The 25,011-nt window shown below is 38.9% G+C and overlaps 2 protein-coding genes and 3 non-coding genes across 6 annotated transcripts; 3 read left to right on the top strand and 2 right to left on the bottom strand.

The window, feature by feature from the left end:
* Nucleotides 1-4,350: 4,350 nt before the first annotated feature.
* LOC122976339 (ETS translocation variant 5-like) lies at nucleotides 4,351-13,350 on the top strand. 2 transcript variants are annotated; one of them, XM_044344773.1, is made up of 13 exons: nucleotides 4,351-4,454; nucleotides 6,129-6,194; nucleotides 6,322-6,406; nucleotides 6,814-6,861; nucleotides 7,049-7,099; nucleotides 8,560-8,668; nucleotides 8,761-9,024; nucleotides 9,116-9,393; nucleotides 9,564-9,629; nucleotides 9,719-9,787; nucleotides 9,931-10,082; nucleotides 10,467-10,568; nucleotides 11,161-13,350. In XM_044344773.1, the coding sequence occupies exons 2-13, from the start codon at nucleotides 6,147-6,149 to the stop codon at nucleotides 11,392-11,394; spliced, it is 1,506 nt and encodes a 501-aa protein (XP_044200708.1). In that variant the 5' UTR covers nucleotides 4,351-4,454; nucleotides 6,129-6,146; the 3' UTR covers nucleotides 11,395-13,350. The 2 variants fall into 2 exon arrangements, with proteins under 2 accessions (XP_044200708.1, XP_044200709.1); XM_044344774.1 differs by lacking the exon at nucleotides 4,351-4,454 and adding an exon at nucleotides 4,831-5,032.
* A 162-nt stretch (nucleotides 13,351-13,512) lies between these two features.
* On the bottom strand, nucleotides 13,513-13,631 carry LOC122978516. Its single transcript, XR_006402673.1, has one exon. It is a non-coding gene; the product is annotated as a 5S ribosomal RNA (ribosomal RNA).
* A 365-nt stretch (nucleotides 13,632-13,996) lies between these two features.
* On the top strand, nucleotides 13,997-14,115 carry LOC122978401. Its single transcript, XR_006402562.1, has one exon. It is a non-coding gene; the product is annotated as a 5S ribosomal RNA (ribosomal RNA).
* A 5,048-nt stretch (nucleotides 14,116-19,163) lies between these two features.
* Nucleotides 19,164-23,665, bottom strand: LOC122976368 (OX-2 membrane glycoprotein-like). Its single transcript, XM_044344818.1, has 6 exons — nucleotides 22,521-23,665; nucleotides 21,443-21,784; nucleotides 20,662-20,952; nucleotides 20,556-20,585; nucleotides 20,363-20,449; nucleotides 19,164-20,187 (listed from the first exon to the last, which is right to left on the bottom strand). Exons 1-5 carry the CDS (start codon nucleotides 22,576-22,578, stop codon nucleotides 20,400-20,402), a joined length of 771 nt encoding a protein of 256 aa, XP_044200753.1. The 5' UTR covers nucleotides 22,579-23,665; the 3' UTR covers nucleotides 19,164-20,187; nucleotides 20,363-20,399.
* A 418-nt stretch (nucleotides 23,666-24,083) lies between these two features.
* Nucleotides 24,084-24,202, top strand: LOC122978283. Its single transcript, XR_006402450.1, has one exon. It is a non-coding gene; the product is annotated as a 5S ribosomal RNA (ribosomal RNA).
* Nucleotides 24,203-25,011: the final 809 nt, after the last annotated feature.

Here is a 25,011-nt window from a genome sequence, read left to right as displayed (position 1 = left end):
AGAACTATTCAAAACTAATACTTAGTGTCTTAGAGTCATAATTTTGCAGATTATGAGAAATTATGAGTCAAAACTACAAGATAATATATGATATATTAATATATTTCCCTATTTGGCTTTCCTTTTCTTCTTCTCCCTTTCCACTGGTGCACACCATGTATTGCAATGCTGCATCTTTGCATTGTTACTGTGTAAAATCTTTATGCAATGCAATGAATAATTGGAAACAGAAAAAGATAGGATATCATATTTAGTATTAAAAGTTTAAAATGTCAGCAAGTAAAGCAAAGCCATAAAATGATACAGAGAAAGATCTAATCAAACTACAGTAAGGAGCAGAAGGAAAAACAGCATCAACACAACATGTAAACACAGGGCCATGCAGACATTTTGGGGGGAAGGTGCTCAAGCAGGAAAAAAAGGGTACTGATAACTGAATACATGAATTCACACACACACGCACAGTGAGTGGAGGGACCAACCGGAGCAACTTTGATCGATTTTACAATCACTAGGGAATCGATCAAACTGTCAAACTGTGTCTCATCAGAAAAAATCCTGCAGTTTTTTAAGAATAAAATCAACCTGAACTAGATCTAAATCTACACATTTACACTCAGGAAGTAAAAGTTCATCAAGTTAGCCTTTGAGTCCTGTTCACCAATAAATTCAGACTCTTTCTCAGAGTGGAAACCAGTGAGAGAATAAAAATTAATACTATCAGTCTTGTTGTCCTGCTTCAGCTGGATCGGAGAGGAAACTGCAGAAAGAGGTGTGACGGAAAGAGGAGGAAGAGGAAGAGGGAGTCATACCACCTTAAAGATGGCTGGCAGAGTGTGATTTAAGTGCAGGGCGTGACGGTGACATCTTATAGCCTGTCTCCCCCAAAAGCCCTTGGACCCTGAATACTGCTGCTAACAGAGGAGCTGCTGACACAGGATGAGAGGAGAGGAGAGGAGATATATCCAAATATGATTGCATAGACTATTAACCACGCAATGCATATTTATTTGTTTCAGTTGCCTGACAAATTAACTAACTGGTCTACCAAAGTTCACTTGTTTTCATTGACGACACTATTTTACACCAGACTAACTTGTTTGTTGTTAAGCTTAATGTTGGGCTATTGCCTAAGTTATGCTGGCTGCTGCATTGAGATGTTTTAATAGTGGTTTAATTTCACAACAGTGACACATAATGCCGGAGCTTAGGACAAACACTATCATTACCTGGCCGTCACTAATGAAGGCAGGTCTGGGAGACCTGGATCATGCTGCTCCCTCCACAGAGTGCTTGACTTGTGTGTGTTAACTGTGGTGGCAGAATAAGAACTCAAATGCAGTTAATGGGCTTAAAGCACACTTTTAATTGAGAATTGATGGCATCTTATCTAGTCAGAGGTCAAAAGTCTGTGCACGTGCCTGTGCAAACACATTAGATAAGAAACTACAAGACTGCAGTGTCTAATTTCCTGATACAGTTAGATTACTGTATCATACTTGTTGATCTGCCATAACGGAAGAATTAAAGATCATTGATATGATATGTAGGCCTACATATAGCAGTAGACACGTGGTGACCAAGTAAACATGAGACGTTGCAAATCAGTAACAGAACTGCTGCACTCAGCTGATGTTTGAACTAGAAACTTTTATCACACACACATATCCGTACTGGCATTCCCCGATGCTGATTAAGCAGTTTGTAAGTAGAAGACAAACAGTCGCTGCACCCTGCAAAGAAATGTCCTCTGAACAAGTCAGTCTGAAGTCTTAAGAAGAGACTTTTAGGCCTACTTTGAAAAGCAAAGTCTATCAGTGGGTTTTCCAGTGCTCACTGCAAATAAAATGCTCTGCAATCATATTCTATATTGACATTTAAGAGGAAAACAATCTTTAAAGTGGCATTGAGAGATGTTTTACACTGTTGGTTGTCTTCTAATTAACTAGTTCAAGGCTAGATGGTCTTTTGTAAAATGTGACTTTAATTTAAATTGTGGTTTAGTACAATTGTGGGTGAATTTCTAGCTTCAGGCCGATATAATTTAAAGTAGGCTGTGGATAATTGGAAGTCCTGTGAACACCTTATTAGAAAAGCTGTTGGACATTGTTTCAGATTTGGAAACTTTAGAATTACATCACTTCCTAACGTTTAGAGATACATCACTTCCCAAACCGTCCAGAAAATCAGTTTCTGAATAGATTTAATGCAAAACAAAAGCTCCTAGTTGCAGAATCATGTTTCCAATTAGTTCTGCATATTTTTTTAGTTTGCATGGAGGAAATGGACATGTTTCTTTGCTACATTTTCCTTTAAAAAGTGTGCATGGCTTCCAATACAAAAAATAACCCAAGGCAGATTTAAATGATAGCTGAATCTTTATTTTGCTGGTGTTGTAGTCTGCAGAGTCTTTCTCAACACAACAATGAGATTGCACTACTGGTTGAACATGTTTCAATAACCAGGCAGGATGTTACATCATAATTCATTCATTGAATGATTATAATCAGGGATGATGCTCTGAAATGACTATGCTCAGTAAGAAATGTTGCATTGTGCTGGGCTGCTGATGAACTTTACACATTTGGTGTTCTTGTGTCTATTTTTCTAACACAGTGTTCATAACTGCTGTGTTTTATTTCAGATTTCCATCCACTATCAAGAGTCATCAGTGGTCAACGAGGTACTGTATGAGAACCTCAATGCTGGCCTATGAAAGCACTAAATACCAGATTTAACACATGATCAGGTGACACACTCTGTGATCTCTCTGTGTGACTGTTAATGAAGTGGAAAGAGATCAAAGTGGGATTAAAACTGGAGAAACTGTTCTGCCACCCACTGAGAGAAATGGACTTAAAAGCAGTCATGTGTGATGTTGGATTAAGTCGATGAAACATGCAACAGTTACAAAACTGCAATATGTGTGTGTCTCAGGAGAGGAAGTCCAGTCCTTCTACACTTCAGTAAAAGTATCTTGACCCTTTTCCTTTTAGGTGATTCCAGGAGAGACTGTGTAAATATGTAATGTCTGCCTCTCATAAAATTGTATGTTGGTATTGGCTGTAGAAATGGATGCAAGTCAAATCATTTGCATTTGGTCAGAGGTTAAAAAAATACAGAGAGGTTGTTCAAAAAAACACAAAAAATAGAAATGTTCCATAAAAGTGTGTTTTTCAACACCGTTTCACTCAGCTTGTATTGTATATGTTTAACTTTATAGGTGAAAATAAACCTTCTGCATCCAAGTGTTGGAGCTTGATGCTTTCATTCAAAGTTAAGTATTATGTGCTCTTTGAATAATAGAAAAAAAAGATTGTCTAACTTGATTTGGAGACACAACTGTCTGCACGTGCCAAGGAAATCTCACAGGATACAGTTTTTGGAGAGAGCTACAGCAGCTGCTTGGCAACATGATAGAAAATGCAGTCAGTGGCTTTTCAATAGTGTTTCTAGCCACCTACAATAAAATGACTTCTAGTCCAAGATGAACTGATGAAACTTGAAGGGATTATGTCCCACTTTACATGACGTTTAGTCTTATTTGAGGCTGCAACTAGATATTATATTCATGATCAATTAGTGATTAATTGTTTAATATATTAAATGGCAGAAAATAGTAAAAAAAAATGCTGATCACAATTTCCCAGAGCCCAGCGTGACATCTCCAATTATCTAATCATAATAATATACATATTAATACTATTTATAATAATTGCAGGAATCAGTGACTGTATATGTAGATTAAAATGAATATTGCATTGCAAGTGTCCTCTTAATTGCCAATTATTGGTGCCATAGTGTAGTGCCATTATGTCATTATGCCAAATCATATTTGCAAGTAAAGATTAAGGTGAACTATAACCTATAGGAGAGATGGCCACCATATAATAATCACCAATTTAAAAACAATAGATCATATAATATGTTCTTTTTTTAATGGTATTTATAGATCATATTATTAATTTCATTGTTAAATATATACATATAATTATGTCAATGCAATAACCAATTAATAATTCATGTAATCTAATAGAATTCAGTATTTATAACAAATAATATTAAATCACCTAAACTATCCCAATTATTTATTGCTAATTTTAGGATTTTTTAAATTAGTTTGAATGTATTTATTGAACTTATTTATTGACTCACCCATTAAATAATGGTGTGGCAGTTCAGTACTGGCCCTTTAAGAGAGCTGTGGATCCATGAATGAAACGCAGCCATTCATAAAAAACGCAAGGGACGGGCGTCAGAGCAGTCTCAAACGGGATTGGCTAGTCCTTTGATTGATTTGTGTAACAGCCAATGGGAGAGGCAGCACAGGGCTCGGTTTAGATCCAGCGATCAGAGCTCCTCATTGAGAAAAATCCACAGATCTGCAGGGGATGTAGGGGAGGAAATCTGCGTCGAGCTCATTTTTCATACTGCCAAGAAACTTCACTTACCGAGTGAGTCCTGCATTATTATTTTATCACTTTAATAAAACAGTAGGGGAACATGTGCGGGGTTTGTTCTGCTTTGTTTGAGTGCATCAGCCGCATCGTCGCGGTTTGTTACAGGCAGTGAGGGGAGCAGATACGCGTTAAGAGGCGAACGCCATTTTCTGAAAATCAAAGGCAACACTGCGTCCATTTCCCCGCATCTGTCCGCTGTGCACAGCGGCATTTCCGTTTGCAGCAGCTGTCTTTACGGCCTGTTAGCATCGTGAATCTTTCTCTGTGCTCTCTGGCAAATTTCTCAATGGTGAGCCAGTGGCCCCCCCACCTTCTCCTCCTCCTCCTCCTTCTCCTCCTCCTCCTCCTGCGGGGATCAAGTTTCAGTTCATTGAGAAAAACAAGGACGTCACGCCAAACTCCATTCACAAAACTTTGATTTTAATGTGCTGCTTATAGTCAACATCCGGGCGGAAAACACCCGAGCAGAGGAGTCATATGATTTAATTCTGTGTTGGTGTCGAAACAGCAAATGCAGCAAACTTCTGTTACAACTTTCGGCTTGTAATTAACAGGATATTTCTCAAACAAAGGTAGTTATTGCGAGAGCTGTTTATTCTTGTAATTATGTCTGCTGTTAAAGGTATGAGAGAGTTCGCTCATAATGTAATTTTACCATCATACTGCACTAGTGCAGGTGGATTCACTTTTACAGAATGTGTTTTAATTGTGTTTAATAGGCAATGAGGAATTAAAATCGTGGTTGACCAAATACCAGTGTTTTCCAAGTTTTAACCCATTTTACTGTTACTATTTAGTTACTAACTTAAAGTAGAAAACCACACTACGGTATGCTTTGGAATAGAGCTGTGCAATATATCAATATTATATCAATATTGTAATATGAGACTACATATCGTCATAGATTTTGGATATCATAATACCATGATACGGCATTAGTGTTTTCTTTTCCTGGTTTTTAAGGCTGCATTACAGTAAAGTGATGTAATTTTCTGAACTTACCAGACTGGTCTAGCTGTTCTATTATTTGCCTTCAGATAAAGCTGGCAAGTGGACATTTGAGTTGAGACTGTTTTATCACACACAGATATTTTCAAACATTAATAAGTTACTTTAATGTTTTAAGGCTTTATGTAATTATTGGCACGTACTTTAATGCTTTTAGAAGTTAAAATCTATTCACTGTGTTATGTGTGGCTGCATGTTTTAAAGGAACAGTTCAACATTTTGGGAAATACCCCACTAGTCTACAATCAGTAAGGTCATCACCAACCTGGCTTGCAGCTAAGCTTTCTGCGCAAGCAGGAGGGAAAGACGTCACGTTTTATTGGTCTATACAGCTGCTTTCTGTTTATCTCCTCAAAACCATTCAAACATCTTTTAAAGAATGCTTCTCCCTGCAGCCTGTATTCACGTCAGATTAAACTTGCAAGAGGTTGCATAACGCTATCATTTGACAACAGAGCTTTTACAGCCACTGTAAACCTTCCTGTGAGGTCATTGAGGTTAGAAAAGCACAAACACACAGAGACACAAGAAAGGGATGGTGGTTATATGGAAGGAGAAGGTTAGCAGCGTCAGTTCTCTGTGGAAATAGATTCAAACTTCTTCAAAAATATGTTTTCTAACTGCTGTTTAATCTGTACACCAACCCCTCTTTTATTCCAGGGTGAAGACTCCTTCAACATGGACGGCTTTTATGACCAGCAGGTCCCTTTTGTGGTCCCAGAGAGTGTGAGTTTGACACATTATATTTCAAGTTATATTTCTCCTTCTTTGGAAAAGCAGACGAAGGACTGATTAAATTCATGATTGCAATTTAAGCTCATAATCAGTTCTGCTGTTAAATCTGTGATTGTAGAAATGTCACACAGAGGAAGCGGAGAGATGTCCTAGCGACAGGAAGAGGAAGTTTGTGGACACGGGGCTGGCTCAAGACACAGAAGGTTGGTTGGCTCATCACGACATCTTTCCCATATGTAAAAGTGTTTACTGTGTCAGCATTTAGTGGTTATTCTGAAGGAAGGAATTGCTTGTGTAGTTAGTAATGCAGATTTATAGACAAAACATATTGGGAAACTACCACATCTAATTCAAGTTCTACTTATTGTTTAAAGTCATATAATTATAGTAAGAAATTATACTTTTTTATATAGTTTAAATGGTTCTACAGATTTATGACACATTTCCTACAGCTAAAAGGTATGTTACACTTTTAGTTTCTGTCCCAAGTAAAGAGAATCAGCTGTTAAATTTGTAAAAGTATCACACTGTTTCACTTGGTAGAGTATTACAGATATTCCACATGTTAAATAATGTTATGACCATTTTATTCTACAATGATGTTTTACAGAACTTTTTCAAGATCTGATCCAGCTCCAGGAAATATGGATCGCAGAAGGTGAGACCTGCAAAAAAATCACCATTGAACACTGCATGACCAAATGCACTTTGGGAAATGTAGGAAATCACTAACTGAAGAAAAACAATCACAATAACTTCAGGAATGTGCTGCACAAAGGGATTCTGTGGTGAATATTTGATGAGAAGAATCCTTTTAATTTTCTTCTTGTTTCCCCCCCTGACAGCTCAGGTTCCTGATGATGAGCAGTTTGTCCCAGATTTCCAGTCCAATAACTGTGAGTAGCTGTTTCTCGTCTAATATTTATAGAGAGCACTCAGAGCTGTACAACAGGGAGCGAACACTTTGCGGAATAACACACATTTTTTATTTATGCCTCCATCTCCTAATGAGTTGTCTCTGAAGACTGGAGCAGAGTGAAACAAGCAGCGCTCTGACTTGCAGTGTGTTTTCTATGCTTTTATTGGTCTAGTTTCAAACAAGAGGTCACATGACTCACAAGTAGTTCATTTAATGGAGAGATATTAACAAAGATAACTGCTGCGTCATGTCCCATACGCAACTTCAGCTAAACACAAAGTCTTGTGTGATTGTGTTAAAAGATAATTGTGATTTATTACGACTTGGGTTTAATTTTCACTGTTTCAGAAAGCTGCTGTTGTGTGTTTATAGTGTTCAAGTTTATTGTGAACACAGTATATGACCCTCAAACAAGCCAGCAGTGGCTCTGTGCCAGCTCAATGATAACTAGCACGTGGCGCATGCAGGAAATGTGGGGGCTATAAAAAAAAAAAAAAAAAAGAATCCCAGGGACTCTGCCTGTACTTTTTTTTTAAAAATGATGATGTCACAGAAATAGTGCATTTGGCGCTGCTTCCAAACACGTACGCCACTCTGTATTTATTGCCGTCTGATAGCTGCCTCAACAGAATGACTCCCGGTTTCAGACAATAAAGCTGACAGCAACTGCGTTGTGGATGGAAACATTAGTGGCGTCACTGCGATGCAGATTACAGGAAGGCTCAGATCAGATAGGAGGCTTGTTTTCTTTCTTCTGCTCTAATGTGAGAAGAAGACCAAAGGCTGCAAAGAGAGTTAAATGGTTGTTTAAACATACTGTAGACGATATGAGATTAGCGTATGTAGTGAGAAACCTGGACTAAACATCACTGAAAATAGGAGGTAGAGATTGCTCTTCAGCTGTTAGTCATTAATAGTATAATAATAATTACCTGCTCAGGTGGTGCTGAAGGTCCTTTTATTTGTTTGGTGTTCTTCAGGCTTATTACAACTGTTCACCGTTCCTGGAATTTTTTTTACTATTTTGGGGGGAAAATGCTGTTTCAAAAGGTATTTTTGTTGAGTAACAAGGACCAATCAGCAATTAAAACTAAAATATCTGCATGACTAGATGCTCCAAGAGGCAAGAAGAAAGTGTTTTTTCAATAATGGAACTTTAATCTCACATTTACAAAAAATGTAGAAAACTATTTTAACCACTTATAGGATAATTGCGGTTTATTTCAATCTGATGTGTTTTCCTGAAGGATTTGAAAATAATCATTGAAAGAAGTTATAATCACATACAAATTGTGCACACAGTGGCTTTAATTTACTTCAGAAAATTGTTGCTCAGGATGACGTTCGTCACTACTGCTGGTACATTTATAATCTAACACCTGTTTAATCTCCACAGCAAAATAATTATTATTCATGAGTGATTGTGTGTGCTTGCAGTGATGTTTCATGGACCGCCTGTCAGCAAAGTGAAGCAAGAGCACAGTCCGTCCAAAGACCTGTCTCCCTGCAGAACACCTCACGCTGACATGTGCCTTTATAGTTACAGGTACTGAAACTAGATTTAAGGATTTTCTTTTTCTTAGATAGAATATCAGAATGACAACTCTGAATGCTTCCTGTCGTCTCTTCTCTCTTCAGTGCCTGTGACAACAAGCCAGCTGGGCTCACAGGTGTGACTCCGGCCTCCTCACCTGCAGTGCGATGTGGTGCCACCCATCCTTCAGGACCTCCACCCTTACAGAGGCAGTTACACCCATCCAATCCCCAGCTGACCAATAACCACATTTCTTCCCTAAGCCCCTCACACCACCGCAGCCTCCCACAGGCCAACCAAAGCCAGCAGTTTGCGCTGCCACGTCCCCCCATCAGCTGCCCCGCTGGATCTTTCAGCACAGAACAAAGGTGAGTTCTAATTCATATTTTTATGTGATTTAAGATAGAAACAAACATTTACTAAAAAGCCGTTTTTCTCTGCTGTTCTTCCACACGTCAGGTTTCAGCGGCAGCTTTCAGAGCCATGTTTGTCTTTCCTCCCTCCGGAGAAAACAGCCAACACACCGTACCCCCCCTCGAGCCGTGACAGCCGCCCACTGTACCAGCGTCACCTCTCAGAGCCTCTGGTCCCCCACGGCACCCGAGGTTTCAAACAGGAGTTGGTGGATCCAAGATACCCAGAGCCAGGGCCACCTGGTCCGGGTCTGGCCCGGCCCCAGACCACCTTCAACCACGTCACCATCAAACAAGAGCCAAGGGACTTTGGCTTTGATTCAGGTGTGTTTGTGTGTAGACTTGAAAATCATTTTAAAAGGACTTGAGACTTAAGACAAACAATCTAATTTGATAATGTTACATGTATGTTTTTGTCTTTACAGAAGTATAAAAGTCTAACTTAAGTCTTACAATAGAAACTTTTAACACATCTTTACTTTTGTGTCCTCCAGAGGTTCAAACCTGCCAGTCATCATCATTTGGGAAGTCTTCAGTCTTGTACCAGAATAGCAATGTTGGTGAGTTTGTGGTGTCGTCTGAGCCTGCAGAGTTTCTCAGGGGAACAAATGTTAACTTTTCTAAAAACGTTTTACTTTTTGACTCACAGGATTTGGTCGTGACAGAGAACCACATCTGTATTACGATGATACTTGTGTTGTGCCAGAGAGACTGGAAGGTGAGACTGAATCAAGATAGTATTAGCCAGTGTTGACTTTGAAACTAGAATTTGAACTCAGAAGGATTACTGATGATATTTTAGGAGGAATAGAACTAAACATGTGGATGTTCTCATCATGTCCTGTCTGATTCTGTAACCAGGTAAAGTGAAGCAGGAGGGTTTGCCATACCAGCGCCGTGGCTCGCTGCAACTCTGGCAGTTCCTACTCACGCTGCTGGACAACCCAGCCAACGGACACCTGATTGTCTGGACGGGACGCAACATGGAGTTTAAACTGATCGATCCTGAAGAGGTCAGTCATCAGCAAACCCCAGAAAGGAACATACTGAAAGGCTTAAGCAGGCTAAAAAAATTTATTAAACTTTGAGGAACATGAAGGATATGAACGTTGCAGGGTTAAAAGGATTGATTTTTGTGTTAAATAAACACTGTTAAAATAGTTAAAAATGGGACTTAGTCTTGCTTAAGACCCTTTCATTAAATTTAAACTGAGGACTGAAATGAAACTGAGGCAAAAAGATGGATTAAACCTTTCTTATGCCTTAATAAACAAAAAATATACATTTATTTAAGAAGCAGGGAGCTATCTAATAATCATACGTTATATTTTGGGCAAAAAAACATGAAATCCAGCTGGGTATTTTATGGAGGGTCTCTTGTCCTGCGTTGTGTCCAGGTGGCTCGGCTCTGGGGGCTCCAGAAGAATCGGCCAGCCATGAACTACGACAAGCTGAGCCGCTCACTGAGGTACTACTATGAGAAGGGCATCATGCAGAAGGTAAAGGAATAACATGTTTAAATTCTTTCTTCTATTATCTTATCCATATGTACTCATTTATAATGAAGTATTAGAAATGATCATGTTGCTGATGGGATTAGTTGGATTTTTATTTTTTAAAAGTTTTGCTCCTCATATTTGGAACTGTATAATCTGATCTACATGAATTTGCCAACTTTTTTATTCTACATAGATTTGCATAACTACACTCAAAAATCTACAACAGAAAGAAAGCACTCATATAGAACAGACTTATAGAGAGAAGTAATAATCTGTACACAGATCATTCACTTTCTACAAGGTCATTAACTAAATTTGGCCTGAAGGTGGGGCTACAGCCTGAAACAAATATAATCAATCAAAAATGCATGCTGGGTTCATGAGACTTGAAGGTGATGCAGTGATCAAATATATATATATATATATATAAGGTAATAAAAAAGTGCTAGTATATTTTATAATTCAGAACACTGTCATATTACAAGTCAAAATCTGAATATGGTTGTTCATTTCAACAAAATCATTAAATGCTTGAAAGTTGCATAAATGAACATCATTAATTCCTCTCTCCTCTGATTGGCTCCTCCTTCAGGTGGCTGGAGAAAGGTACGTCTACAAGTTTGTGTGCAACCCCGAGGCGCTGTTCTCCATGGCTTTCCCAGACAACCAAAGGCCGAGCCTGAAGGCCGACCCGGACGCCCTCCCACCGACCAATGAGGAGGATGGCCTCCCTCTGCCCAGCCACGAGGAGGAGGGTCCTTACCTGGCCGAAGGAGGGGAGCAGTGCATCCAGGGACTGGCTTTCCCTGACAGCTACCCGTACTAGACTCAACAGCCTGGCAGCTGGAGTGAACATGAGATATTTTAAACAGCAGGAACCTGAAATTACTGAGCAGTGTTTGAGATGTTCAAAATGTACACCCACATTACGTATGTAACAGAAAAGTTTTGCTTACGAAATCCTGATTCTACCTAAATCTCTGGGACTGTTAATTTGAAGTCACTCTCTCAGCAAAAATGCAATTCTTTGTCCAGATCTACTGCAGCTCTGATTTGGTTTAATATGTTACGATGGTTTTAGGGCCACTGTTAGCAAACAAAAAATCTGTGATCTCAAAATTGTATCTCAAAGTTGTAATATTTTGAGAAAAAAGTAATAATATTACCAGAAACAGACATAATCTCGAAGGACCAGTGTGTAGGATTTAGTGGCATCTAGTGGTGAAGTTGCAGATTGAAACCAACTGAATACATCTCACCCTCCCCCTCTCCTTCCAAGCATGTAGGAGAACCTACAGTGGCCATGAAACTTGGGACAAACACGAAAGGCCCTGTCTAGAGCCGGTGTTTTGTTTATCCATTCTGGGCTGTACTGTAGAAACAAGGAAGAGGACCCGCTCCCTATGTAGATATAAAGGTCTCATTCTAAGGTAACAAGAACACAACGATCCTTATTTTCAGGTGATTATACACTAATTGAAACAAAATTATGAATATTATATTCAGTTTCCGCCAATACCATTCTGATGACACTAAATTCCACACACTGCACCTTTAAGAAGTAGTAATTCTACCTGGGGGAAGAAGTGGTAATATTTCAAAACTAAAGTCTTTATTTCACTACAAAACAGTGAGAATGTTATGGAAAAAAGTCACAATATTTCAAGGATAAAGTAGTAATTTTACCAGAAAAAGTCATAATACGGGTAAAGTGGGTCAAGTCATAATATTTTGAGGGAAAAGACATAAATTTACAATAAAGTGTCATTAATACTACGAGAACAAATTTGGATTAAATTGTAATCTTGTGAGAAAATGTCACTTTGAGAACAAAAAATGTTATAATTGCGACTTTATTCTCAAAATATTACAGCTTTTTTTTGTAGTTATGGCTTTAAGCTCTTAAAATTATGACCTTGATAACGACCCCACAGAGGTCACATAGCTGGGACTGGAAGGTGAGACAGACAGCTCATAAAATTATGACTTTTTTTCCTCAAAGTATTTGAATTTTACTCTAAAACTCTTTGTCACAGTGGCCCTAATACTCTGTTGTAATGTGTAGCATGGCCGTCGCTGTAGTTCTTGCGTGCGTAAACTCTGGGATCTGTGTTTCAACCAAAAAATATCTCCAAGCCATGGCACTCCTTTACTAACTTACTTATAATTGTTTTTTGTGGGGGAGTAAACATTATACTGCTTGAAAGGGACACACGTATTTTCCAGATGTTTTAGTCCTCCTATAAACATGTATATTGAAATGTCTTTTGTGTACTTTATCTTGTTTTCAAAGCTAATATTTTTGGCATTATATGGACTTGTAAGTTTTTTCCTATAACTGTTTTATGACAAAGGTACTGCTACTATTTTTGATTCTGTAATACTGCCACGATGATGCTTCTATTAAGCATGGACTTTCTTACAAACAGCTCACCAGTTATTGTACCGAGATAGTTTTCTGCATTTTGTATAGTTGATTTGCTTCAATGTGTAGAAAAGGTGTATAATTATATATGAATATATTTTTGCAAAATGCTGCATTTGCTTGAGCTGCAGAGTTTAGCCTGCTAATGTATTGCATCGATTTCAGCCTCTCCAAGGTGGAGTGACCTTATCCTTTTGAGTCCTGCAGATTTGCAATGGATGTAATGGTATATTTTGCTATGTGATCACATGACAGGCTGGAGAAAGGATTACTGACACTGGTGTGACGTCTACCCTCAGATACTGTATGTGTGCCTTCTGTTGATCTTTACTGATACAATAAACTATTTTACTCTTTTCTTTCTCCTCACTGCAGATCATTTCAAAAGCATTTTTGTAATTTAAGGTGTGTACAAAAACCTTCGTTATCCCCCCTTAGAGTTTCTCTTTGCCTCCCTCTTGCTCAGCCTCCATTAAAGAAGCAGCAGCGTCCTCTGCAGTTTGCAAAGAGAAGTGAAAAAGCTTACAGCACCTGGTATTCCCAGGCGGTCTCCCATCCAAGTACTAACCAGGCCCGACCCTGCTTAGCTTCCGAGATCAGACGAGATCGGGCGTGTTCAGGGTGGTATGGCCGTAAGCGAGAGAAGCACTTACACACACACTATTTATACATGATGTAACGTCATGTATTCTGTTTATATGTGTGCTGATTGTTTATGTAGCCTGTCGATTGTCTAGATAAAACACATCTTACTAGAAGACTAAATGAGCCTGTAACAGCTGTAACTGTGCGCTCCTCTCCATGTCTCAGCTGCTTATCTGTACACATTATTATATAACACACAATCTTCATCATTCTTGTTAATGTTGGGGGATTGTATCACTGGAATCAGAGGTTCCTGCTCAGAAAATACACTGATGTCTTTATCTACATAAACCCACACAGATGTTCATGATGCTGATGATCGACATCTATAAAAGGCATGTTTGTCAGGGGATTTTTCGCTTACGGCCATACCACCCTGAACACGCCCGATCTCGTCTGATCTCGGAAGCTAAGCAGGGTCGGGCCTGGTTAGTACTTGGATGGGAGACCGCCTGGGAATACCAGGTGCTGTAAGCTTTTTCATTTCTCTTTGCAAACTGCAGAGGGCGCTGCTGGGCTTTTATGAACACAGTTGCACCAATTAAAGACTGATCATGTTGTTTCAAAGTGATTTTTCATTGTCATGATGCTCCTGTTTTCCTTCTATACACTTGTAGAGAATGCCCCCTAATCCACCATTAACACTGTTTTAACACACTGCATAATATAAATATTAAGAGTACATATATAAATATCACAGCAATCTACAGCACTTTAATTGAAATGTATTCATTGATTCATTGATTTTTTTTCAGCCAGTGTAAAACTTAGCTCACTGTACATTGATGTAACTTTCGCCACCCAGGCAGAATTAAAGACATAACCCTTGGAACAGGGTGATTTTGACACTGTGATGCTAAATCAATTCAAATGTTTTGTTAAAGAGCACAAACAGCTGCACCTGTAGAGTCCATAAATGAGCAGGAGACAGCAGCATGGCCTCACTGAAACAAACCACCTCACAGCCTGGCTGCCAGGTGTTACGGACAAACTGGTCCTGCTTGTTCAAACAGGTGTCTGCACTGAAGCAGTTTTACGTGGAGTGGGGTGTTACCCACCCTTGTGGTAACTTTCTGACTTTGTTGAAGTTGTGGGTTCAACCCAGAGCTAATCAGATCAGCTAAACTGCTGAAGATTGAAAAGCTCTGGTGAAGATTGGTGGACACCATCTGGCCCTGTGGCTCCCTGTGGTAGACAGCCTGTCAGAAGCTTTATGGTCATAGGTTCAATCCTGACTCTGACTTTCAATGTTTTATGTCAGACACACTGCTGAAGGCGGAAAAGCTCTGGTGAAAACTGTTGTTGGCCACCCGAACTTGTGGTTCACTGTGTTGGACATTAACATTGAAGTTTAGAGATTGTGAGTTCAATCCTGACTCTGTCACAGATTTTTTCTTCATAAAGTCAGCCTCACTGCAGGAGATTGAAAACCTCTGATGAAGAGAGTTGGATATGATCTCGTCTTGTGGCTCACTGTGTTGGACACCTGTATTGAAGTTTTAAGGTTGTGGGTTCGATCCCAACTCTGTCAGTGAATTTTGAAAGTGATGACTCAGAAGAAAAGTTTAAAAGCACTTAGAGAAGATCTGTGAGCGTGAAGGGGACCTGGTGGAGTGATGGCATCGTCAACACAGATCTCAGATATGTCTGCGGACATGAGGTGGCTGGTTCGATTCCCTCTCCTCCATCAGTAACTGGAGCAAACTCAAGTGTGTCCCACATGGGTGGGTAAGGGGGAGGGCCTTGTCCTCCCCCGATGTTCCACAGGTCCGTATGCAGGGGGTTATGCAGCAAAAAGTCCTGCTCAGCTGAAGTTTTACTGATGAATGAAGGTGCGAACAAGTTTTTAAAAATGTTGGAAGTCTCTTGCCATTGCATGTTTGTTGCTTATTATGTTCTATCTTTATTAATACACAAAACCACCGCCTGCCTATCGGGATAAAATGCAAAATTCTCAAATGACACTCAGTGTCTACATACTGTTGTAGACTGCTGTGATACTTATGTATGTACTCTTATACTTTATATGCACTCTTATACTTAGATATATGTACTCTGTATTTGGTTGGAGCCAATATCATTACTTTGTAAACCAACATTACAGACAGAACAACCAAGAAGATCTTTATCCCTCAGCGGGGATTGAACCAACAACCATGTACTCAGGTGTATATTACCTGTCACTCATCCCAGTGAGCTATCCTTCAGGTTAGTTGGCTAGGTGTTTATCTCTTACACATTTTGTCCTTGCACCCCTCATGATACACTTAACATTTCATGAAAATAACTCATTTGTACATGGAGGGAGTACAGCTTGTGTGTGGTCACACTTGTCTTTTGCCTTGTAGGGGTTCACCTGTCTCAGTTGGGCCTTGAACCAGGAACCTTGTGAACACCAGCCCTTTTCTACAACCACTCAGCCAGTGAAGGCTCCTAACCACCACCCCTGGAAAATACTAAATCAAATAATTGCATATGCATCATGCCAAAGAAAGTATGATTAAGAAATTCTGTTCTTGTAAAGCACAAGTTGAAATCCATTTTCATCCTCATATTTTCGTGACCCTGGCAGAGTTAACAATATGATCCTTGGAACAGGGTGATTTTGACACTGTAAGACTGTCAGTGTGATGCTAAATCACTTAAAATTTGATAAAATATATTTACATCTCAAACACATCTTGTTTCTGCAGCCTTTATGTTACACTTAACAATTCATGAACAATTGTTGTTATTGTAATTTGGGACATTATCTCTTGTGCACAATGACACCTGGAGGCTGTCTGGTGGTGTTTGGGAGGGACAGGGGGTGTACTTTCTTGTTGGGAGGGTTTATCTGGCTGGGTTGAGGACACATGCCCTTTTCTCTAACCACTAAGCCAGTTAATCCATCCACCCACCCAAGGAAAATGTACATTGATGTGACTTTGATACTTGTGGCTCACTTTGTTAAAATATGCTACTCAAAGGTTTTACGGTTGAAGCCAGAGCTGTTTGGATCTTCAATCTTCATGAGTGTGTCTGAAAGTAACGGGATTGAACCCACAACCTTTAAACTTCAAAGAAGTTGTCTAACACAGTGAGCTTCACAACTAGATGGTATAGGAGAGTTTTCATTGGAGTTGTTCAACCTTCAGAAGTGTGACTGACTTGAAAAAGCTCAACGAGAGACTGAGGATCTCATGGTGTGGCCTCATGCAAGCAAGCCACCTCATGGCCTGGCTGCCGGGTGTTATGGACAAACTGGTCCTGGTGGTTCAAACAGGTGTCTGCACTGAACTTTAATTGAAATGCAAAAATATCCCATTTCAAGGATTCTGCCTGCGTAGTGAAAATATGTGATTTTGTAGTGGTGGGTGGTTGAAATGGCCTAAAGGTTAAAGAAAAGTGCAACCATGCTGCTGAAGGAATGTAGCTGTTTCCCCATAACGCTACGTTATGTGAATTTCAGACTTATATCCCTTAACATGTCCATTACAATAGAGGGACGCATCCTGACAGCTGAGAGTGTTACTGTCAGATACTGTTCCCCCTTTGTTTAGTAGGAAAGGAAGGTCACACACCTCTCAGATTAATAATCTTGACTTCTTTCCTCAGACCAGTGGAGCCCTGTGATTTTCAGACTGATATCACTAAATTTGTCCATCATATCAGGGGGAACGCATCCTGACAGCTGAGAATGTTACTGTCAGATACTGTTCCCCCTGTGTTTAGTAGCAAAGGAAGGTCACACACCTGTCAAGTTCATACTGCTGACATGTTTCCTCATAACAACTAAGTCCTGTGATTTTCAGACGGATATCACTAAATTTGTCCATCATAGCAGGGAGAACGCATCCTGTTACTGTCAGATACTGTTCCCCCTGTGTTTAGTGGGAACAGAGGCTCACACACCTCTCAAATTCATAATCTTGAGTAATTTCCTCATAACAGCTAAGTCCTGTGATTTTCAGACTGATATCACTAAATTTGTCCATCATAGCAGGGGGAACGCATCCTGACGACCAAGAATGTTACTATCAGATACTGTTCCCCCTGTGTTTAGTGGGAACAGAAGCTCACACACCTCTCAAATTCATAATCTTGTCATCTTTCCTCAGACCAACGTAGCTCTGTGATTTCCAGACTGATATCACTAAATTTGCCCATTACAATAGGGGGAATTCATCCTGAAATCCAAGAATGTTACTGTCAGATACTGTTCCCCCTGGGTTTAGTAGGAAAGGAAGCTCACACACCTCTCAAATTCATAATCTTGACTTCTTTCCTCATAACAGCTAAGTCTTGTGATTTTCAGACGGATATCACTAAATTTGTCCATCATAGCAGGGGGAACGCATCCTGACGACCAAGAATGTTACTGTCAGATACTGTTCCCCCTTTGTTTAGTAGCAACGGAAGGTCACACACCTCTCAAATTCTCAATCTTGACTTCTTTTCTCAGACCAGCGGAGTTCTGTGATTTTCAGACTCATATCATTAAATTTCTCCATCATACAGGGGGAATGCCTCCTGACAGCTGAGAATGTTACTGTCAGATACTGTTTCCCCTGTGTTTAGTAGCAAAGGAAGGTCACACACCTCTCAAATTCATAATTTTGTCGCCTTTCCTCAGACCAGCGTAGTTCTGTGATTTCCAGACTGATATCACTAAATTTGTCCATTACAACAGGTGGAACGCATCCTGACAACCAAGTATGTTACTGTCAGATACTGTTTCCCCTTTGTTTAGTAGGAAATCAGTTAAATGTTTTAGTAGAGAGCACAAACAGTTGCACCTGTAGAGTCCATAAACGAGCAGGAGACAGCAGTGTGGCCTCACTGAAACAAGCCACCTCACAGCCTGGCTGCCCGGTGTTATGGACAAACTGGTCCTGGTGGTTCAAAAAGGTGTCTGCACTGAAGCAGTTTTACATGGAGTGGGGTGTTACCCACCCTTGTGGTGACTTTCTGACTTTGTTGATGTTGTGGGTTCAACTCTGAGCCAATCATCAGTCCGGAACTTGACTCTGTCAGCTGAGGGCACTAGGCTGGTTTTATAGGGCGGCTTTAATGCCCTGACCCTAACATTTTATACCAATTCAACACATATAGTGAACCTTTCAATCAATTATTCTTATTATAGATTCTACACTGAAATTATATCTTTATCACAGGTGGATCAGTTTAATTTCAATCAACAGACCTAAACCTGTCCAAAACTGTTAACTAATAAACATTGCATGTTTATCCTTAGAAATTTCAATTATAAATTTTCAATATAAATAAATTTAGATCTCATGTCAGCCATATCTCAGGGAGGCGTCTTCGCTTACCTTAAAGAGTTACTCAGAAGACCTCAGAGATGAGCACAAGCCAGGAACTTTGGTTGGAGTGTATAAAAATACAAACCAGTTTTATTTGGTTTTTACATAAATGAGTATTACAAAATGTCAAAAGTAAAATACAAATACTTGAATGTAAAAGTCAAAAAGGTTAAAAAGAAAGTCAAAAAGGCCAGAAGACAAAAAATGAGCCAGAGCTAAAACACAAAAAAGGCCTAAAAGCAGCAAGACTCCAAAAACAAACAATAAAAAAGGCAGAAAAAGCCAAAAAGGAAAAAGCCTTGAGACCTCTTTGGCCTCCAATTTTATATCATTCATTTTAAAGCATCAACATCTCAAAATCCATATATACCGGTAGTCACCAACCAGAACATCAGCAAACTATTGGATAATTTTTGTTTGCGTTGCACAACACAATTCTTATAGTACTCTAACAATATAAGATATTTTTAACATTTCCAAGAATTCACAGTTCAAGGTCTGTATCAGGTGCAGAGACCACATCTCACTTTGCAGGCCACCAACTTCCTGCTGATCTAAGCAGGAGTGTTAACTTGCACTTGCACAAAAGTTTAGTTACAGTTCAGTACAACTGACAATATTTTCCATCACGTGTTTTAGCTAATTGTCAATTTTAATTGAATTATTATGGAGACTCTTTTTAGAGGTAGGTTTGGGTGAAAAAATAACCTTTACAGAACCTTTAGAGACCGTTCTGTGAAGGTTACCTGAGGGTTTTTTAAATAACCTTCAGAGAACCTTTAGGGAATGTTCCCTAGATTCAGAATAAAGCTTGAAATATAAATTTCTGCAGAGTTCTGGATTTTCCTCCTGATCTGCTTCATTAAAGGTGTTTTGAACCTTTGGATAAAAATAAGACATGAGATGGTTTCCAATCACATTATTACAATATGTCATATTTCTATCACTGAATGACTCTGACAGTTAACAGTTATGTGGATAAACAGGCTGACTATGAGTACACAATGGACCATGAAGAGTAAAGTGCATCAGAATCAGCTTCATGTATAAATGACACATTAGTTAGAGAGATATAGAGACAGAAAGGAACTTAAATGTCAAAATACAGAGACGACAGATTAAATCATTTTCTGAAGAAACAATTAATAGTGAATTTAATTTGAACAAGTGAATGATTATGAAACAGTCTTAATCATAAGTGTTTGTGATTGGTTTTTGTAGCATCTTGATCTCCTCAGCGTCCCTGTGTGACAGAATGAAGGATTTAAGAACATTTATATATTATTTATTTATAGGTGTTGTCTGTATAGATTCTTTAAGCTCTGTGTATCCTCTTAATGTCAATAAATTATTACCATATTAACTGTGAGACACTGGTATCACAACAAGACAGATATTGAGTTGAAAGTTGAAATTACCTGTTCTTGTGTTTATGTCTGAGCAGGACAGTGACGACTACAGCAACACAAACACTACCATGATCAATGCACCGATCAAAGTGAAATCTATGAGAAAAAGGGGGAAAAATGTGATATGAAACACTAAACATTCATAAAGCAACTACAGTTTAAATGTGAATTTTGACTTGAGACAACTTTAAAGTTAACTTACTCTTATTGGATCCAGATTCATCATCAAAACCTGAAAAATTAAACCCAATCAGAATCATAAAACAATAATCTATCTATAAATCTGTGGTTTTGGAAGTGTTTCTCACCATTTGCAGGAATCGTCTTGAACACCTGAATTTCAGGGACTGAGAGCAGTCGTGCTGCACATCCAACTAGTGCATCGTTTCCATGGAAACCAGACAGCACAGCTGTAGTGGTGACGCTGACTGTACCGTTGGTGTTGGTGACACTGACTGTGCTGTTGTGAGAGAAGTAGAGGTCTTGTTGTGGGACATTCAGAGTTACTGTGGGAGCAGGACGACCTGTGGCCGAGCAGGACACAACTGTCTCTTCAGTAGAGTTTGATTCTCTGATTTGTAGAATGGGTTCATGCAGCACTGCAAAGACAAAACATTAAAAAATATCACATGGAGCAAGTTCTTACAAAAAAAATCAACTAGTTTGCTGATTTCCTCTGTTTTATAACATTATAAATCAAATATATTCAGGCTGTAGACTAAATAAAACAAGTATTTTAAGAAATCTTTGGGTTCTTGGACATTATGATGAGCAATTGTCTCTGTTTCCTACATTTCATTACACAAATTGAGGAATTTGAAATAATGATAATATAATTTAAATATCATGACCATCATGTCTTCTTACGTTTGGGAATAAAATTAACTTTTATATCAGTTGGATGCAAAGTGTGTGAAATGCAGAGTATGTACAACATGCTTTTAGTGATGTGAAGTATTTGCATTTCATGGAAAAGTGACGGCAAGCAGACAATTTAACAGCTATCATTTCTAACTGCCATCAATGTGAAACAAGTTAAAACTGTAATTCACCATGAATATGTCTTCAAAAGTGAAGATAGGAGCTCACCATAGAGTTGGAGGCAGGTTCTGCCTGTCAGAGAACCTTCAGGATACGTGTAAAACAAACAGAGATAGCAGCCTTCATCCTGCTCCATCACCTTCCTGATAACTATGGAGCAGTTCTGCAGTCCAGCATCTTTAAACTCCACTTTCCCCTGAAAACCAGGATTCAATGTTTCTCCCAAGTGTTTGTTGTAGCTGCCAAGATTCTCCTCCATCCCATCAGGTAAAAGTTTCTGCCATGTGACCTGAAGAACATCTCTAGACTGCATGAGCTGACAGCTGAGATGGACATCTTCTCCTACTGCTGCCATCACAGTCTGCTGTGTTTGTATCACAGCTGTTAGACCTGCATGGAGGAAAAGAAATATGGGGTTTAAACTGTGTGTGAACTTTAGGTTGATGTGAACATTTCAACACAATTTATGTTACATTTTTAATTGTCTTAGTTAAACAATAATAATAATAATAATAATAATAATAATAAATAATTGTCTTAATTTGTTGTAAAGACTCCCAAAACAAAAAAGATTGTCATGACTGCACAATGACTGGTTGTGACTTATTTATCGTAATTAAAATTCTAATAAATTACACATGTTGCTTTTTTGTCTTAGTTTGCTGTAAATAAAAATTGTCACCAGCAAGAAACATTCACCTGTCGCACTTTAATTGTGGAAAACAAGAATAAATCAGCAGGATTCAATATTTCTTCTCAAAACATTCACTTTGGGTTAGAGTTAAAAATACACAGGAATCCTCCTGCAATGTCAGCAGAAAAATGACTTCTGTAAAAATACAGACTACTGTAACATCTCTCTTCCCTTTTGGAAAGACTCCCAAAACAAAAAAGATTGTCATGACTGCACAATGACTGGTTGTGACTTATTTATCGTAATTAAAATTCTAATAAATTACACATGTTGCTTTTTTGTCTCAGTTTGCTGTAAATAAAAATTGTCACCAGCAAGAAACATTCACCTGTCGCACACTAAAAATACACAGGAATCCTCCACGGTGTTTTCAATTTCTGCAGAAAAATGACCTCTGTAAAAGTACAGACTACTGTAACATCTCTCTCTTACCTTTTGGAAAGACTCCCAAAACAAAAAAGATCGTCATGACTGCAGCTTGTGTCATCATCGCTGCAAGTTTCAACTCAACTATACTGATCTCTGATGGTATCAATGTCAAAATAAAAAAGTTATCACTAGAATAAATATAGCCTAGGTCTACATATGAAACAGTAACATACACTGATTTGTTTCTGAAACGTAATATAAAACAGCGTATTACGTCTCTGAGTCCCACGATATAAAGAACCAGTCCAGTCAGGCTGAATAACGGTCACATCCGGTTTGCTTCGTTTTTGAATTTGCGGAAGATGCGGCTTTAAGGCACCCAGGGTCACTGATTTGTGTGCGAGGCGAAGATGATGGAGGCAGCTGTCAGTTCAGTTTAAGTTAACAGGACTGAATGTCGCGTAATATATAATATACGTGTCATGTATGTAAGATTTTTTTCCTTTGAGTACCTGTGAATACCTGTAGTCAGGGGCTGTGCGCATTTTACGCACGCCTGGCACAGCAGCGGTAACTTTATTGTCTTTAATGAAACCATGAAAAACACTGAGCCAGAGAGTCTGCTGTAAGCTTTTTGTGATTAAGATAAACAGTAGTTGCATGTTTATTTTACAGAAATAGTGTTAAATTGTTTAGCACACACCTGTTAATCATCATTTTAGTCATTTTGTCACTAACATACGGATTCAAATGCTACTATGTTACAATAATTTATCTTTATAGTTTATAATATCGTTTTTATTGATATGGTGAGAGTGGTTTAGTTTAGATTCTGTATCATTCATCGATGGAGTTAAAGACACATGCATTTATTAATTGATTTTTTTTCATTGGACTGAGGGATTAACTTGATGTACATGCTTCATACAACATGTAACCATATCCAGTTACTCATATCGTATTATTTGATTTGAAAATAGCTGTGACTCAGGTTTATATATACATTTGGTTAAAGTAATTTAGTCTGAAGATGCACAAATGAAAAAGCAGGTAATAAGTTCATCTTTGCCTCCAGCTTGTTCTGCCTCCATTAAAGAAGCAGCAGCGTCCTCTGCAGTTTGTAAAGAGAAGTGAAAAAGCTTACAGCACCTGGTATTCCCAGGCGGTCTCCCATCCAAGTACTAACCAGGCCCGCTGCTTCCGAGCTTAACTTGCTTAGCTTCCGATATCAGACGTGTTCAGGGTGATATGGCCGTAAGCGAAATATCCCCTGACAGCCAGACTTTTTATAGATGTCGATCATCGGCATCATGAACATCTGTGTGGCTTTATGTAAATAAAGACATCAGCGTATTTTCTGAGCAGGAACCTCTGATTCCATGATACAATCCCCCAACATTAACAAGAATGATAAAGACTGTGCTTTATATAATAATGTGTACAGATAAGCAGCTGAGACATGGAGAGGAGCGCGCTGTTACAGCTGTTACAGGCTCATTTCTCTTCTAGTAAGATGTGTTTTATCTAGACAATCTACAGGCTACATATACAATCAGCACACACATAAATAGAAGAATACATGACGTTATATCATATATAAATAGTGTGTGTGTGACTGTTTCTCTCGCTTACGGCCATACCACCCTGAACACGCCCGATCTCGTCTGATCTCGGAAGCTAAGCAGGGTCGGGCCTGGTTAGTACTTGGATGGGAGACCGCCTGGGAATACCAGGTGCTGTAAGCTTTTTCACTTCTCTTTGCAAACTGCAGAGGGTGCTGCTGGGCTTTTATGAACACAGTTGCACTAATAAAAGACTGATCATGTTGTTTCAAAGTGATTTTTGGTTGTCCTGATGCTCCTGTTTTCCTTCTATACATTTGTAGAGAATGCCCCCTAATCCAACATTAACACTGCTTTAACACAGTACATAATATAAACATTAAGAGTACATATATAAGTATCGCAGCAATCCACAACAGCAGATATTGGCTTAAAAAAATCTCCAAGCAGCTCTGGCTTGAACCTTAAAACCTCTGAGTAGCAATTTAACACAGTGAGCCATAAATGTTGAAGCTTTATCAAATGTTTTAAATCTTAAATACAGCTGCAAACTTCATAAATGTCTCAAGACAGGATTGAACCCTTCATTTTTCAACTTTACTGTTGCTGTCAAACTCAGTGAGCTAAAGTTTTACACAGCCGATTGGCTCAGAGTTGAACCCACAACTTCAACAAAGTCACACAGTAACCACAAGGGTGGGTAACACCCCACTCCACATAAAACTGCTGTCTGTGTTGCTGCTCATCAGACTGGTGACACTGGGAGCTGCAGTGCAGACGAGGAAACCGAAGCAGAGAAACTCCCCAAGTAAATGGAGTCTGTTAATGAAATGTTAAATGTAACATCAAGGTTACAGACACACTCCTTGAAGATTGAATATCAACTTTTTGTCTCCTTAATATCATTCATACTCAGACAAGAACCAAAGTCACTTTAATTGAAATGTATTCATTGATTTAGCATCACACTGACAGCTTAACAGGTTAAAAAT

Source organism: Thunnus albacares, chromosome 24 (genome assembly GCF_914725855.1).
Source record: "Thunnus albacares chromosome 24, fThuAlb1.1, whole genome shotgun sequence".
NCBI classification, from domain to species: Eukaryota; Metazoa; Chordata; class Actinopteri; order Scombriformes; family Scombridae; genus Thunnus; species Thunnus albacares.
The sequence above is the reverse complement of the archived record's forward strand: the minus strand, read 5'-3'. Positions and strand labels throughout refer to the sequence as shown.

What these genes read in the sequence shown, in the direction of transcription:
- LOC122976339 (XM_044344773.1), top strand. Translation starts at nt 6,147, where the DNA reads ATGGACGGCTTTTATGACCAGCAGGTCCCTTTTGTGGTCCCAGAGAGT. An exon ending in ATGTGCCTTTATAGTTACAG is followed by an intron (nt 8,669 to 8,760) that starts GTACTGAAACTA and finishes TTCTCTCTTCAG; the next exon opens with TGCCTGTGACAACAAGCCAG. An exon ending in GGACTTTGGCTTTGATTCAG is followed by an intron (nt 9,394 to 9,563) that starts GTGTGTTTGTGT and finishes TGTGTCCTCCAG; the next exon opens with AGGTTCAAACCTGCCAGTCA.
- LOC122976368 (XM_044344818.1), bottom strand. Translation starts at nt 22,578, where the DNA reads ATGATGACACAAGCTGCAGTCATGACGATCTTTTTTGTTTTGGGAGTC. An exon ending in TTTGGGAGTCTTTCCAAAAG is followed by an intron (nt 21,785 to 22,520) that starts GTAAGAGAGAGA and finishes TCCTCCATGCAG; the next exon opens with GTCTAACAGCTGTGATACAA. An exon ending in AACCTGCCTCCAACTCTATG is followed by an intron (nt 20,953 to 21,442) that starts GTGAGCTCCTAT and finishes TTGTCTTTGCAG; the next exon opens with TGCTGCATGAACCCATTCTA.